Source organism: Mastigoproctus giganteus, chromosome 2 (assembly GCF_048544385.1).
Source record: "Mastigoproctus giganteus isolate SK-2022 chromosome 2, ASM4854438v1, whole genome shotgun sequence".
Classification (NCBI taxonomy): Eukaryota; Metazoa; Arthropoda; class Arachnida; order Uropygi; family Thelyphonidae; genus Mastigoproctus; species Mastigoproctus giganteus.
In genome coordinates, this window is record NC_143576.1 from 23,625,043 (window position 1) to 23,642,561 (window position 17,519).

Sequence of the window (17,519 nt, forward strand, 5' to 3'; positions counted from 1 at the left end):
AGAAAAAAATATATAACTAATTAATTGAAAAATATATAACTATTTTTCTTCATTCTTCTGAGGATATTTTGTGGTTTTTGTAATTTTGATATATCAGGGATATAGTAGCAATATTATTTTATTAGTCATTCCTGAGTTACATAAAACTCTACTTACGTAAGAAGTCCTGGAATCTTAAATTATAAGAGAAAACCTCATACCTTTATTGCAGGACTGTAATTCTCTCAACACTCAATCGCAATAAATGTATTCTTATGTGAATTAGCATACCATGTTAATTAAATCAATTTATGATTTTTAAAAAAGCTACGTATAAAAATCATCATGTATTCAATACTCATATCCAACCTAGCACATCGAGAAGATTTGCGGAAAATCAACAGCCATCAACCCCCAAACCAACCAATAACATATGCCAATATGAGAACTGAAATCGTCTTGATAATCTTGACACCACGAAATAAATTTACAAATAATTTAAACTTTAAAATTGTCTAAAACTTCCTTTAAGGGACTAACTTATTCGGATTGTTTCCGTGTTCACAAGAAGTCAAAAGTGGATTGTGAATGATATCCCCCCCCCTTGTTTCATACAAAATTTTTCGTAACCTAGCACCAGATTATTTATGCTGACCAATGTACTGTTTATACATGCACGTTACAGTCCACGAATCTGAGATATTATAAGGTCTACGTACATTAAGAGAGTCGGGATTTAATCTCATTTCCGATGTTTCTGCAATTACTAACTTAAAGTATTCCTGCTGAGTATTCAGGACCTTCGACTCCTCAAAAAGGAATGCATGCCCATCATTAATAGCATGAAATGCTAGTTCTGAGGCACCTGTCCTACCTGCCCTAACAACATGCTGTTGTATCCTCGTCGAAAGTGGATTCTGGGTCGAGCCAATATAGGCTGAATTACACCCACCACAAGGAATATTGTAAACAATATTGTGCGCTTCCATGGTTGTAATCTTCTACCAACCCTTCTATGCTTCAGAACAACTTGCAGTTTACTCATGAGTTGTGGAACTATTTTAAATTCAGTGTTCTTGAAAATGTTAATGAATTGTCTGTACCAATGCAATAAAAATGTTAATGAATTGCCTTGGGTTACCGATGGGCCTTAGCTTGAGTGGACTTGTTGCTGAAATTTATTTGAATAAAATAGAACAATTATATTTAATGCCGTTTTTTCCAAATATATCATTTTACGGTAGATATCTGAATGGCATCTTAATAATTACTAATGTACATACAGTAAATAATGTCTTGGATACTGTTAATAAAATACATACCAGACTTAAGTTAACTTTAGAAAAAGAAATCCCACAGAAAAAAGCTATACATTTTCTAAATTTTACTGTAACCAGGGTTAACGAGAACATACAATTTAAAATGTATAGAAAACCAACGAATACTGGAAAATTCCTACACTGTTCCAGCTTCCATCCCTTTAAATATAAACGGAGCATTATTTTTAACCAATTTTACAATGCAAATAGATACAGTTCTACTCAGGAATGCTTGTTAGATGAAATTATGGAACTTACAAAAAGATTTTTAAATAGGGGTTACATATTGGATACCATCATGAAAATTAGACAACATGCAAAATATAAAATGGAGACAGGTACAACAAATAACAGATCAGATTAGAAATATTTTATTAAAGTTCCCTATATACAGCATTGGTACAGACAATTCATTAACATTTTCAAGAACACTGAATTTAAAATAGTTCCACAACTCATGAGTAAACTGCAAGTTGTTCTGAAGCATAGAAGGGTTGGCAGAAGATTACAACCATGGAAACGCACAATATTGTTTACAATATTCCTTGTGGCAGGTGCAATTCAGCCTATATTGGCTCGACCCAGAATCCACTTTCGACGAGGATACAACAACATGTTGTTAGGGCAGGTAGGACAGATGCCTCAGAACTAGCGTTTCATGCTATTAATGATGGGCACGCATTCCTTTCTGAGGAGTCAAAGGTCCTGAATACTCAGTAGGAATACTTTAAGTTATTAATTGCAGAAACATTGGAAATGAGATTAAATCCCGACTCCATTAATGTACGTAGACCGTATAATATCTCAGATTCGTGGACTGTAACGTGCATGTATAAACAGTAGTTCATACATTGGTCAGCATAAATAATCTCGTGCTAGGTTACGAAAAATTTTGTATAAAACAAGGGGGGGGGGATATCATTCACGATCCACTTTTGACTTCTTGTGAACACGAAAACAATTCAAATAAGTTAGTCCCTTAAAGGACATTTTAGGCAATTTTAAGTTTAAATTATTCGTAAATTGATGTATAGTTATCTTGTGATAACCAGATTTTCAGGAAGTTTCAGACAATTTTAAAGTTTAAATTATCTGTAAATTGACGTATATTTATTCCGTGGTGTCAAGATTATCAAGACGATTTCAGTTCTCGTATTGGCATATGCTATTGGTTGGTTTGCGGGGTTGTTGATGGCAGTCGACTTTCTGCGAATCTTCTCGATGTGCTAGGTTGGATATGAGAATTGAATATACGATGATTTTGATATGTTGCTTTTTTAAAAATCATAAACTGATTTAATTAACATGGTACACTAATTCACATAAGAATAAATTTATATGTGATTGAGTGTTGAGAGAATTACAGTCTTACAATAAAGGTATGAGGTTTTCTCTTATAATTATTAATAATAATTAATAATAATAGGACATATTGGGCTTTATTGCTCTTTCATTTTTGACGTCCTGGAATGTATATCTTATATGTTGGGGACTTATGGTATTTTTGGATTAACTGGGAAATCGATTATCTGGGATTTTTTTTTTACCCTCTATTCTGGAAAATCGAGAGTCTACTGTATTTTATATATTATATTTGACAAAAATTGCTTTATTTAGATTCAAAACCAGTAATTTTTAGTTGTTTAAAGATGTCCTGTTTTTCATAGCTAAATCTTGCAATTTCTTCAAACAAAGCACTTGTATAGCATTACACTCCTTACATCTCCAGTCATGTTACTACTATGCCACAAAGTGTGATGGCTCTTCATAATTTTTATCATCACCTTACACAGCTTCCTTGAAATTCATCCTCTTCATCTAGGGAAGTTCCTATGATTTCCTCTTCAGTTAAAAGCTGAAAATCAGGGCCACCAACATCACAGTTCATCCAATCTCTGATATCTTGCACCTTACATTTGGATTTATTAGATTAATTTCTTAGATTCAACATGGGATTTCTTAAAAACAATTCCATGCTACCGACAACTTCTTCTACTTCAGTAATCATTTTTTTTTCCCTCTCTTGGTCTTCTGTAGTACTAATTTTTTCCAAATCTCAAATCCACCGTAGCATGGAATACTGTTCTCACATCTAGAGTGGTATCTCCAAAACTTCTCTCAAGCTCCTAGATGCCATTCAAAAGATGGCAGTCAAGTTAATTAATGACCATTCTCTTTCAGTCTTTCCACTCTGTTTCATAGGCGTTCAGTTTGTACTGTCTGCCTTGGCATCCGTAATAAACCCACTCTTTTCCAAACCTGTCTGAACACGTGCTGCAACCAGCATCCATTTATTATCCAACTCCAAAAACTCACAGAACCAAACTTTCCTCCTCCTCTTCATTTATCTATTCTACTTCTGATCTCTGGAAGAACCTTTATTTACACATATTTCCCAAAAATTATGATCTACAGAAATTCAAGTCTAACATCAATAAATGTCTACTGTCTTCCTTCTCAGACTTCAACCAATGCACTGTACTAAGTACTATAGTTTTTAATCTTTCATGTTTGGGGATTCATTAAAAAATAAATCCTCTTCAAGCTTCTGTAACATGATTACAGTAATTTTTACTGATTTTCAAGCATCAACAGCCATGGAACTGAAATATGTCTACATCATCATCATCAACAATAAAAGCTTTCAGAGGAGTTCTTTTTTGTAAAATGTTGTGAAGATTTCTATGAAACCTTGATCTATTGGTTGTACAGCAACATTTGGAGGAAGAATGTGACCTTAAACATACCATCCTCATCCTAGAAATTCGGAGAAGAAAAATCTTTTTATTTCTGTCTCTTTTGAAATTTTTTCACCTTGAGAATGATTTATTACATTATTCCAAAAACAATTGGATGTTCATCCAAGCTTCTGTCTGGTTTCTGTATATAATAAAAACCAGATAGAAGCATTTTTACATTCAGATACAAAATTCATCTGCATTGCAGATGCAGTCAACATCATAATTTTATTTGTGGATTAATGCTTCAAAGTTTTGGTAAAATAATTAGCTTCTATGATATAGCTGAAAGCCTTTCAACCATGAATTTATAGTTGCTGATGACCATGTCTTAACTCTAAGTTCTTTGACCATCCAGTGATTACGTCAAAATTTTTGAATACCACCAAGTTCTTCATTAAAACACAAACAACAGCATTTTCAAAAACAACAGCATTGGAAAGTGGCTTGAACAGATGACCACTTTTGTAAAAACTATATGTAAACAGCACTAATCCATCCTCTTTTTCAAAAGAAAAAACATAATTAAGAATTCAGTAACAAGTTTTTTTTTTGTTTTTTTTTAACATCTGATGTTGAAATTCCAATACTGTATCATTCAGCTAATTTCTTGCCAGCCTTTAATTCATTACAAAATATTTATCTTGTCAGTTAGACAAAAAAACAAAAAAAAAACATGCTTTATATTTTTCTCACTGCCAATAACAGCAGTACAGTATGGTTCTGTAATGTATTAAAATAACACATGTAGTAGTAATAATGTAATACAGCACAGTACAAAGCACTAACTTACATACATTGGTTCAATAGACTAGGGGCAATAGTGAACTGTGCAAAACAACTAATAAACAGTGAAGTAGCAAACATTCATATATAAAACAAAGCACTGTATTACAAAAGTTGGTTAAGTAAAATTTCTAGTGTGCATGCAAACCTTACTGTACAAATATCAGAATTTTTTTAAAAATATGAGTCAATTACATCTGCCAATGGGATATCTGAATAATCAGTTGTCCAAATATATTTTTACGTTTTTTTACGTTGTACAGTAGACACAGCAAAAGAAAAAAATATTCAGCTGAATAATGTAATTATACTTGCTCTGTAGTCTTTAAATAATTTACATTTAATATTTAAATAAATGACAATTAAGACAAATAGTTTGTTTTTACTGTTCCTATGAGAAAACAGTTTTCATAGGAACAATATTCTACAGATTGATTGCTACAAATACAGGACCAGAATTAAAATCTGCCTCGATACATTTAAAAACAAACTAATAAGTTTTAATTTCTTACCATTTGCAGTTATCTAATGGAATCATGACTTGATTTTGAGGGAAAGTGTTCACTTTTTCTAAAATAGGTTGAGGTTCCTTGTTCAAATTAAGGCATAAAACAATATCTAATGAGGGAAGAGAAAGAAGTCATTTATATTTTCCACACAAGTAAACTGGACTAGTATTCATCAAACATTAAGTGATCACTTTAATAAGAATATTTCAGTAAAAAATATAGAAATCAATATTTAGCTACAAATTAATCTAAAATTAGCTGATCTTACAGCAATGAACAAGTTTTCAGATATGAAATCTTGTTGTTTGTTATTTGATTTTCAGGAGCATTAGCAACTAAGGCCATATTGCACCGGGACATGCAGTGGTCATTCCCTGACCTTTCCGCATCCTCCGTATTTGGTGGTGACGGGCTCGAACCCCGGTCTAATCAAGAAGCATGCACTACGCACTGCTGCTCCTTCCCACCTGGCTACGGAGGCACCTCAGAGACGTGGTGTCACACAGATATAAGGAATGCAGAACTGCAATTTGGGGAGTACAATGTGTACAGAAAGGATAAACAGGATAGGAAGGGAGGAGGGGTTATGCTATTAGTTAAGAAACTAATAAAATCCAAGGAAGTGAAGCCAGTCAACAGCGCTGGACAGTGCAGTGTCGAGTCAGTTTGGTGTGCATAAGCATTGGGAGGTCAAAATTGAGGGTAGCAGTGTGCTGTAGGCCTACTGACTCTGATGAGTATAATAAGAAACTGTACACGGAAATAAAGTGGGCCAGTAAGTCAGAGAGTCTTATAATGGGGGATTTTAATTTCCCAGATACTGACTGGAATTTGTGGGTTGGTCACTCACACACTAGCAAGGCTTTTGTGGATTTATTGGATGATTGTTTTCTACATCAGCATGTTCGGAAGGCAACTAGAGGGAGTAATACTCTTGATTTGATTATCAGTAGTGATTCTGCATGCATTAAGAATCTGCAGATAAAGGAACCACTAGGTGGCAGTGATCATATTGTGCTGAAGTGAGATTTACTCAAAGAGGTAACTACCATCAGGGGTAAAGGGAAGGGTTATTGCTTTCGTAAAGGCGACTACGATGTCTGAGACAGTATTTAAATTCTATACAGTGGGACCAACTGATGATGATGTTACCAACAGCAAATTCAAAATGGGAAGCATCCAAAGAACTTATCTTGGAAGCTACTAGGCTTTACATACCAACTAAGAAATATTGTTCAATGTTTAGGCCTAAATGGATGTCAGATGAACTAATAAGACATATGGCAGAGAAGAAAAATGCATGGGATACATATAAATTAACATGTGACACAGAAGCCTATGATAGATATAAGTTGATCTGTAACCAAGTTACAAAGGAGGATAGACAGGCGAAGGCAGATTACAAGAAATCTTTGGCAAAGGATGGAAAGAAAAACAGCAAAGAGTTCTTTACTTATGTAAACTCTAGAAGAAAGTGGATGAATCAGATTAGTCCACTTGATATCGATGGTTCAACCGTTGATGATCCTGCTCAATTAGCTAACAAACTAAATCAATATTTTGCATCGACATTCACACATGAGGAGTTATTCAGCGATGGGAATGCCAGAGGTGTATTCAACTCTGGCAGCAAGCTAGATAATCTTTTAATAACTGAGAGTAAAGTGGAGGAGAAATTGTTGAAGATAAACACAAGAAAGGCACCTGGGGTGGATGTGATCTATCCAGTTATATTAAAGGAGGCAGCAAAGGAAGTAAGCAAACCCTTAGCCATAATTATGAGAGCTTCCTTTGAATCAGGGGAGGCATCCATAGACTGGAGATGTGCAAATGTGACCCCAATTCACAAAGGAGGATAAAAGGCTGACACAAGTAATTATAGACCTATGAGTTTAACTTCTGTTCCAGGAAAATTAATGGAAACACTGGTTAAAGAAGCACTGCAGGATCATCTAGACAAGACTTCAGTTATAGCTCGAACACAGCATGGTTTTGTTAAGGGGAAAGTCTTGCCTGACCAATTTAATTGGATACTATGATGCAGTCACAAAAGAACTGGATGCAGGGAATAACTTTGATATTATATACTTGGACCTTAGAAAGGCTTTTGATGGACACTGCTCATCGTGGACTAATGTTATTAGTGGAGTCCCTCAGGGTTCAGTGTTGGGTCCATTATTGTTTTCTGTATTTATAAATAATATTGATGATGATATATCAAGCTTAATGTCCAAGTTTGCAGACAATACAAAGGTTGGCAGGGCTGTTAAGGACACTACTGAAACTATGCTGCTGCAACAGGATCTGGAAAGGTTGAGCAGATGGGCTGAGAGGTGGCAAATGAAGTTTAACATTGACAAATGTAAAGTGCTACATATGGGAAACATTAACCCCAGAGCAATGTATCAACTCTGTGGTTCTGCACTGACAGTGGTAGAGAATAAAAAGGAGCTGGGGGTTATTGTGCAGGCAGATATGAAGTTCTCTGAGCAATGCAGACGGGCTGCAAGAGTAGCTCATGGTATCTTGTCAATGATATACAGGAATTTTTCTAGCAGGGATAAGGAGGTGATTATTCCCTTGTATAAGGCAATGGTAAGGCCACACCTTGAGTACTGTATACAGGTCTGGAGGCCTCATTTCAAAAAGGATATAGAGCTGCTGGAACAAGATTAGTGAATGGAACAAAGGGTTGCTCTTACGAAGAAAGGTTTAAGTTTTGCAAATTACAGTGTCTGGAGACTAGGCACCTGCGAGGTGATCAGATTGAGGTGTATAAAGCCTTGAATGGTTTGAGCATGCTCAATGCCAATCGGATTCTTCCTCTTGTTCAGAATAACCACCTGAGAGGGCATAAATTCAAGTTGAAGAAAGACAGATGTAGGATAGATGTGCAGAAGTTTGCCTTTAGCCAGCGGGTAGTTGGTTGGTGGAACAGACTTCCATCCCTTGTTGTGGAAGTTGATAGCCTAAATAAATTTAAGGCTCAGCTGGACAGGTATTTCGAAAGAACAGAGGGGTGAAGTGGAAATGTTTTTTTTTTTTTTGGCTGATGCTGCATAAGCTTGCTTTCTTGCATCATATGCCTAATGTTAATGCTAATTACGGTGGTGGACATCAGGAAAAGAATAATGCTATACTAATCCCACTTATTTGATGGCAGTATAAACTATACTATTTTAGATTATGCTACATACTACACGATAAAGTTATGCAATAAAAAGGTTTTTATTACTATATATTTACAGTTCATAGGTGTAACAAAAACACTTCTTCAGGACTGTGCAATTTGCGACAATATAATTATATATATAAGTATTTAATTTCTAAGTAGTGTTTAAATAGTAATAATTTTTTTTCACCTTTTTAGTAGCTATACTACCTACTATCATCTTTTCTTTTCTCAGCAGCTGTTATTTTTCTATATATTATGCAATTATGGTCACTGGGTGCTTTCTGTCTATTTGTAGAACAAGGTACATTTTTGAGAACAAGTATTGCATCAAATTGAAATGGTCCAGCTTCACAAGAAAAAAAAAAAAAAAAAAAAGAAGAAAAAAAAAATATATATATATATTTATAATTATCAAAATTATATAAAAAGGCAATTGGAGAAAAAGTGGGATAAAATTCTGGGCCCTTGTCCATAAATTTTTTTCCCACTTTTTTTCCCCTTTCCTTTTTATATAATTTTGATAATTATAAATACATATATATATATATATATATATATATTTTTTTTTTTTTTTGTGTGAAGCTGGACCATTTCAATTTGATGCAATACCTGTTCTCGAAAAAGTCAATCTGGTTTGGAGAGGACAGAGCCAATTTTGCCTTTCTTCTCACTATGACTGAATTAATAAGCCTCTGACAAAAGTTGGTTGATAAAAATATCCAGTTTTCCTTTGGTCAAATTGGATGGAAAGGTTCTAGAAGTAGAGTAGTTCCCACTCCAAATGGATTATAAACCTGATGCCTCATATTTATAAGGAATCAGTGAACAAGTTAAGCTAGGCTGGGGGGGAAAACGTGCTGTGATGTATGTGCTAATATGTAAAATTTAAATTAATAAGCCTTAGGTCAAGTATGCATATTAGTATTAGTAATGGCCATATGGTGCCTAGGGCTTATGTTGCACCAGCCAAAAAAAAAAAAAATAAATAATAATAATAATAATAACACAGTCGATTCCGGTTATTTGGGACACATCGCGACTAGTGCACTTTGGCCCGATTAAGTGGCTGCCCCAATTATTCGAAGTTTCATGTAAAAGAAGGTAAAAATACAATGGATCCCCGCTTTACAATTGGTTCACTGTACAACAAATCGCATTACGATGGAGTCACCATAGTAAAGTACCATTTACTAAACGATGTGTAGTAAGCGCCGGCCATTGTTATCACATTTGTGAATTGAATTTTAATTCTATTAAACAGCGATTCTAATTAGCAAAAATAGGAGGAATATTATTCACAGGCTATAAAAGTAAAGATATATTAAGCACAAATTTACCCTTTACACGAAAATCGGAAGAATATACGTGATAATCAGAATAATTAATACATACTGTAATATGTACATATTAACTAGTTGACATTTCTGTTCACTGATTTGTGGGTGGGGGATAAAATTTAAAACAGTAAAAAGATAAGCAAACAATAACAAAGAACATAGCACACACAAATTGCAAGTAACACGATACATGCAAGTGAGAACGGAGTAACAAGTTATGAAGCTTTAAAAATAGGAATGAAGAGAAGATTCTGAAAATTAATTTTTTTATGTGATTGAAGATTTCATGGAAGTGTAAACACATTTCACCATAATAACCCACAGAATTCCAGCTGTTTGTATTTTATCGCAAATTCAATAAAATCGAGTTTACTATCCGTTTATGATAGATTGCACTAACAGAAAAGCCCAATAGACAGGTGACTGCTAATTGTTTTTATTGTTTTATGGTTGTGACCTCCAGAAATCGGACGGAACCACATGGTACGGTTGGAAACAATCGTAGAGTAATCTCCAGTGCTGCAGTCTCCTGACACGATTAAATGGCATGTTGTCCCAATTAAGCGAAGTAAACCCTAGCTATTTTCTCGATTGGGTTCTGTTTTTTAAGATTTGTTCCAAATAAATGGCTGCCCCGATTAACCGGTGGTCCAAATAACCGGAATCCACTGTATTAAATAAAATAAATAATAATACAAGAAAAAGAAATAGACAACCTATGCAGATAACAATCCAGCAGACCTTTGAATTTCCCAAAACTGTCAGCCTCTACCACCCATGTAGTTAACTTATTCCTGTAATTTATTTCTCGCTGGCTAAAATAAAACTTCCTGCAATCCAGTCTAAACACCTCTCCCAGTAATTTTAATTTATGGCCCTTAGTTCTAGACTCATTTATAACTGTGAAAATTTCATCCTCATTCATTTTACTTATGCCTCTCAGAGCCTTAAACACCTCAATCAAGTCTCCTCCGAGGTGCCTAATTTCCAAACTCTGCCTGCAACTCAAATATTCAAAGTCTTTCCTTTGCCAATCTCACCAGCCGAGTTACCCATCTTTGGACCTTTTCAAGAAGCTCAGTGTCTTTCTTTAGGTGTGGTCTCCATACTTGGACACAGTATTCAAGTGTGATCTATCAATAGCCTTATATAATGGGATTATGACATTCTTATCTCTACTAGAAAATGTTCAATAAATCATCGATAGGACACCATGGGCCTTCCTTGCAACCTGTTTACAATGCTCAGAGAATTTCATGTCTGACTGTATCGTAACACCCAAGTCTCTTTCCTCTAGTACTGGGTTTAGTTCAACTCCACCAAGTGTATAAGTTATTTTGGGGTTACTGTTCCCCAGGCGTAATACCTTACACTTTGCTGGATTAAAGCAAAGCTGCCATTTTTCTGATCATCCTTGAAGTCTATCTAGGTCACTCTGAAGAAGTTCTGCTTGGCAGTGATCATTAACTACTCTACCAATCTTTACATCACCTGCAAATTTAGACATCACGCCCTCAACCACTTCATCAATGTCATTTATAAAAATCAGAAACAACAGTGGTCCTAATACTGATCCTTGGGGAACCCCACTTCTTACATCAACCCAGTCTGAGGAATAACCATTTATCACAACCCTCTGCCTCCTGCCCTGAAGCCATCCTGCTATCCATCTAAGGATTTTCCCTGTGATTCCAATCTGTTCCAGCTAATAAAGTAACCACTCATGTGGGAATCCGAGTCAAATGCTTTGCTGAATAAACAAATCCAAATAAACAATGTCAAAATTATTCCCTAAATCCAGCTCACGAGTGACCCTGTCAAAATAGCTAACCATAACATGATTTTATTTTCATGATTTTCCCTTTACAAAATCCTGTTGTGTATCCTTCAGAATTCCATTTCTATCCAAATGATCCTGAATTCCACCCTTGCTCATTGCCTCCATGATTTTCCCCACTACTGAAGTCAGACCGACTGGTCAGTAATTTCCCACAACACTCTTAAGAACTACCCTTATGTATTGGAGATACACTGGCACTTTTACAATCGAATAGCATCTCTCCTGAGTCCAGTAATGCTCTCAAATTAGTCTCAACGGTTCAGTGCATTCACTTGCCGCCTCCCTTAAAATTATAGGATATATGCCATCAATCCCAGGAGCCTTACTCGCCTGTAGGCTCGAAAGTTTTTCATTAAATAATCATGTGAAATTTCAATATTATTAATTACATATTTTTCCACTTCACTCCCATAATTTCTCATTGACATAAAGGGTTTTTCTTCCGTAAATATCGATGCAAAGTAACTGTTGAGTTCACCTGCAACATCAGCTGGGGTATCTAATATTATCCCACGTCCATTATATAAGATCCAATCTGGTTTGTCCTTCTTTGCTTTGCATTTATATATGAAACACATATGAGTACAGTTTTTTTGTTTTTTTTTTTATCAAATCGGTGAATCTTAAAAGTTTTATTTTTAAGTTCACAATCCATGCAGCAAAGTATCTAATCACAAAAAATTTATACCTTCAATGCACAGAGTATCATGGTAACTTCTGGATGCTAAAATGCTGCCTTCCTGGGCTGTAGAAGTATTTTGGTTTATGGACAATTTATGGAAGATGTGCAAACAAATCTTTAGAAACACAACAGGTTAGGTGTATTCCAGTTATCAACATAAATCTTATAAGATTTTTACTGATAACTGGAATGCACTTAAAATTATTAGAAAAATAATCTGGAATAACAGAACTGCTTCAAATCCTTCCTATTTAAAAATAACCTGGAAAAAAATAAATACAAGATATAGCTATCAAATAACAAGACTTTTGCAATAAAATATATATAATGAAATATTTTGTAGATTACAAGTTATCTCCTTCAAAATAATTGCCTTGGGCTTGCTGTTCCATACATTTCTTCCAAGCATAGAAACATTTCTGGATGTCATCTTCTGTAAGCTCTTTTAACACTTTAGTTGCTTTTTTTTTTTTCCTCGAATATCTTCAATGGACTGAAAATGGGTTCCCTTAAGTACACTTTTCAGTTTAAGGAGGAGAAAAAAGTCACAAGAGGCAAGGTCTGGAAAGTAGGGCATATGTTCACACACGGATTTGTTTTTTGCCCAGAAACTAGCAAACAGAGAGCGCATTGTGCATTGGAGTATTATCTTGATGGCACATCCAACTATCCTTGCATAATTCAGTCTTCCTTCGAATTTTTTCACACAGCCTTGTCAGAACTTCAATTTATTATGTTTGATTGACAGTCTGATTTGGTGAGGTGGATTAAGCCATAATAATTCCTTTCATATTGAAGAAAACAAAAAGCATCGTTTCCATTTTTGATTTTGATATTCTTGCTTTTTTTTGGTCTGGGGAATTGTTTTGGCTTCCACTGCATTGACTGTCTTAGTTTGGAACAGCCAACTTTCATCACAAATAATTACAGTACTCAGAAAGTCTGGATCCTCTACAATATTTTTCAAAACATCTTCACAAACCTGGAGTCTTTGCATTCTTTGATCTTCATTCAAAATTTTTAGCACCATCTTGGCACACTTTTCTCATGCTTAAATTTTAAGTTAAAATTTGTCTAACTGTTTCTTTGTCCATATTGAGTTCTGATGTTACCACTCTAATGTTTAAACAACAATCATTTCTAATCAATGTCCTTACCCAGTCCACATTTTCATCAGTTTCATGGATACCGGATTTCTTCTAAAAATCTTTTATACCATTCAAACACACAAGCTCTTGACATAGTATCTTCCCCATAAACTTGACATAACTCATAACTTACAGTTAGTGTTTTCTTTAGTTTTGTTAAAAATTTGAGGTTGATTTGTTGTTCGATTCTTTTGTCTGTCATTTCTCCTGAAAATTGCAAAAACACAAGGTAAAGGTTCAGGGTAAACTGCTGTGTTTGTTTCACAGGTGGCACTAGTCTGTAGTGGCTGCACATGCAATCTCGTTATTTAATAACTAGTAATTTGTAAAATGCATCAATTAAATAATCAAAGATATTTTTCTTACCTGGATAATAAAAATGTGGCAATACATGTCTAAAACTCCAGTATTGAGATCCACCTAGAAGAGCATTAATACACATGCCAACAGACACAAGCAATTTTTCATGTTCACTGAAATCACTATGATCCCAGGACGGAATCCGTCCCATCCTGTTCTGCATTGAAAATAATGAGAGAATTAAAAACTTGCTCTTAATAATTATGATATGAATTACTAACAAAAACAAGTAGGCTTTTAGAAAATTTAATCCCAAGTAAAAAAACATAATAGAGCTATTTAAAAAGTAAGGTAACAGATATTTTTGTGAAAATAAATTTAAACGCAGAATAATAACAAAAAAAAAAAAAAAAAGAAAGAAAGAAACAACACAAATAAATGAAAATAGAGTAAACTCTTTAAAATGCAGTACCCTCAGGGATTCAGAGGTGCTGAATTTTAAAATTTTCTTGATATTAATTAGTGATTGAGCAGTTATGGTGAATCACATTTCAGTGAATATTAAGGACTAGCAACAGAACTTACATCTATAAACACTTATAATGGCTAAACGACAGTACTACTAGGAGTCAAATAAATAACAGTTCAATTTGTTCATTTTAAAAAATGAACCAATGATAATAAAAATGGTTGATAATAAAAACGCTTTATAGAAAAAAAATGAAGAATAGGTAAAAATTAACCACTGTTCTTAATTATTATTAAGAAGAATAATTATTATAATGAGGCAGTTTATATGACATTTATCACTTTACATGACATTTTGCTTTTGATAACATACTGAGAAGAAATTCAATCAATTTTTCACGCGTAATAGCAAAGATCTAAGTTTAATTTTTTCTACTATTATAACTATAGCAGAGGAAAAAACAACAGGTGGCCCAAAGTCACTAAACAGCCCTCTCTTCCATAGTATTAGTACTGCTAACCATAGATTTAACGATGCATATATTTTTATTTGCAAGGGTAGTTTGCACTAGATTACAAAGTTTACTAAATAAGAGATAGCACTAAAAGAGAGAAATTATGTTTGTATGACTGCATTGTCCTTTCATCTGCTTTTGTGGTCAGCAGATTTAAACTGCAATGTTAATGCAATGGTTGTAATTACCACAGCAGAACAAACTTACTTTTATAATGAGTTTCCCTAGTATTACACTACTTTAAACAGATGGCCTCACCAAAGATTTAATTGACTATTTGTTTAAAAAGATGTGCCACTTGCTAAGTCAGAGCTTCCCAACCGGTGTGCCGCAGAAAGATTACTGGTGTGCCATGAGAGATTTAATTTTATAAAATTTTCATATAATTAGGGAAGGAATAGGAAACAGCGAATTCAACCTGCAATAAGAAAATATAAGAAGGAATGAAAAAAACAGGAAAATAAAACAGACCAGATACAATCCTTCCAGTCCACCTGAACCAGAACCAGTTTGACCTTTGTTGGAAGTATAAAAATCACGTTTTTTTTTTTTTTTTTATTTCCTTTTTTTTTAAAACTTAGATTTGAAAAATATCTTTCGAATGCAAGGCAAAAAACGATTTAAAATAATTTCTTATGCAAGAAAAATTTCTAAAATTTAAAAATAATCAGCGGAACACTTTAAATATATATAATAATGTTTTTTCTCTTATCTTTGATAAAAATCCATTTTTTATATGAAAATCGAGTTTGATATCATGCTTAAATGCAAAAAAAATGAGATTTTACTTACTTTAGTCGCAATTTGTTTTGCCTATTAGTTTTTTCGAATTATTTTGGACCAGCTTTCACATTTTTCTACTGAAAAGATATACATATAATAAGTTACTGCTTACTTTTGGAAATAAAAATCAACGTTTATATCTAAAAATAAATAATTATTCAAAATATATTTATTAAATTGCTTCATCAAGTAGTTTATATTTAACCAAATTTAATTTTTGTTGATAATTATTTTCCATCCATTATGTAAAACTTTTTGAAGAGAGCCAGAAAGTCATGAGAATCATGGGACAAACAAAGTAGTCCAAAGAAAAAGACAAAGCAGGTATTTTGGCAATATAATGAGGAAATATCAAATATGGATTCGTATGTGCCGATAATTCTTCTCTTCCTTGACCCATATGTCTTATTTGTCTAGAACAGTTATCAAATGAAGCAATGGTACCAAGTAAAACTATGCCACCACCTTACCACGAAACATCCATCAAGTGCAGAAAAAGATTTGAATTTTTTTTAAGCATCTTCAAATGCAAAATAAGAAGCAAAGTTGTTTTATGAATTTGATTACAATAGTATCAAATTGAGTTCAAGAGACTAATTATAAGGTCACCCAATTGGTGGCCAAATCCAAAATGTCTCATACAATTGCAGAATCACTTATTTTACCAGCCTGCATCAAAATTGTTAACATTATACTTGGGGCAAAATAAGCAAAGGAAATTGAAAAATGCTACTTTCACTATTAGTAGATGCACTGAAGACATATCAGATGACATTGAATCAAAATTAATTCAGAAAATTATCAAATCTAAAATATTTTCACTTCAAATTGATGCATTTCCAGATGTTAGTAACTGTGCTCAATTAATAGCACTAGTTAGAATCATTGAAGAGAAATGCTTGAAAGAACATTATTTGTTCTGCAAAGAACTGCCAAATCACACTACTGGGGATGAAATATCAAAGTAGTAAATGAATACTTTGAGACAAATAAGATATGGAAAGATTGCTTAAGCTTATCACAAAATTAACTTGTTCAGAGGGAACAAGTTAATTCTGTGTAGCAGATTCCATTTGGAATGCTGTAAACCACTGTCATGTACAGTTTGGCTTGTTTAGTGGTGCAGTAGCACCAAGGCTATAATGAATCAAATGCCGCCCCTTTCCCCGGGAAGACCGCCTACCAAATCGAAAAACTTGAAATATTATACAAAACAAGTATAATATAATAAGTATACAAATATATATTAAATTATAATATGTATAAAGCATTTTTATACTTTATACAGAATGATATTAAACAGATTGAACAGATATTAAATTAAACTTTAAACAGAATGATATTAACTTGTCCTTCTTAAAAAGTTAAAAACATTGGACACATCACCATCAAAAAAAAATCTGACTAAGCATATACAGCCAAGACAGATGTTTAATAGTGGTAAGAGAAGCATGGTGGTCAGTGAAAAAATGCAGTGAATCAGTGAGAAATGCTGAATGGTTAAAAAGTTCCACAATACTCACATGGAGGGGAGGGGATCAAGAGCCCTCGACAAAAAAAAGAGTGTGAGGTGACTACGTCCAATATGAAGTCAGGTCATAATGACCTCTTCTACATATTTGCATCAGAGAAGCAAACTGCAATTTCAAGTTTAACTTTATATAATTTACTTCTTTCTTGTATATGCCAGAATGTTAGTAACTGTGCTCAAATGGATTTGGTGGCCAAATCCAAAATGTCTCATACAATTGCAGAATCACTTATTTTACCAGCCTGCATCAAAATTGTTAACATGCATGAAAAAGAAAATGTAGGTTCAGAATACAATCAGCATATGGGGCTAAAAGGCCCCAGTGCTGTTTATTCCGGGGCTCTGTTTATTTGGTTGTTTCATCACCCAAATAATTTTTATTGGCCTCATCATGGCTCGGAAAGCGTTT

At 33.9% G+C, this 17,519-nt stretch overlaps 1 protein-coding gene across 2 annotated transcripts in view; it reads right to left on the reverse strand.

Annotated features, from left to right (window-relative positions):
- LOC150089223 (FAST kinase domain-containing protein 1, mitochondrial-like) overlaps window positions 1-17,519 on the reverse strand; it is a 58,012-nt gene that overhangs the window by 18,688 nt on the left and 21,805 nt on the right. For both annotated transcript variants that reach the window (XM_090388452.1, XM_090388444.1), the window contains exons 3-4: window positions 13,880-14,030; window positions 5,335-5,440 (exon numbers count right to left, since the gene is read on the reverse strand). In XM_090388452.1, coding sequence (XP_090244578.1) covers window positions 5,335-5,440; window positions 13,880-14,030 — 257 coding nt within the window. The remainder of the gene's footprint in view (window positions 1-5,334; window positions 5,441-13,879; window positions 14,031-17,519) is intronic.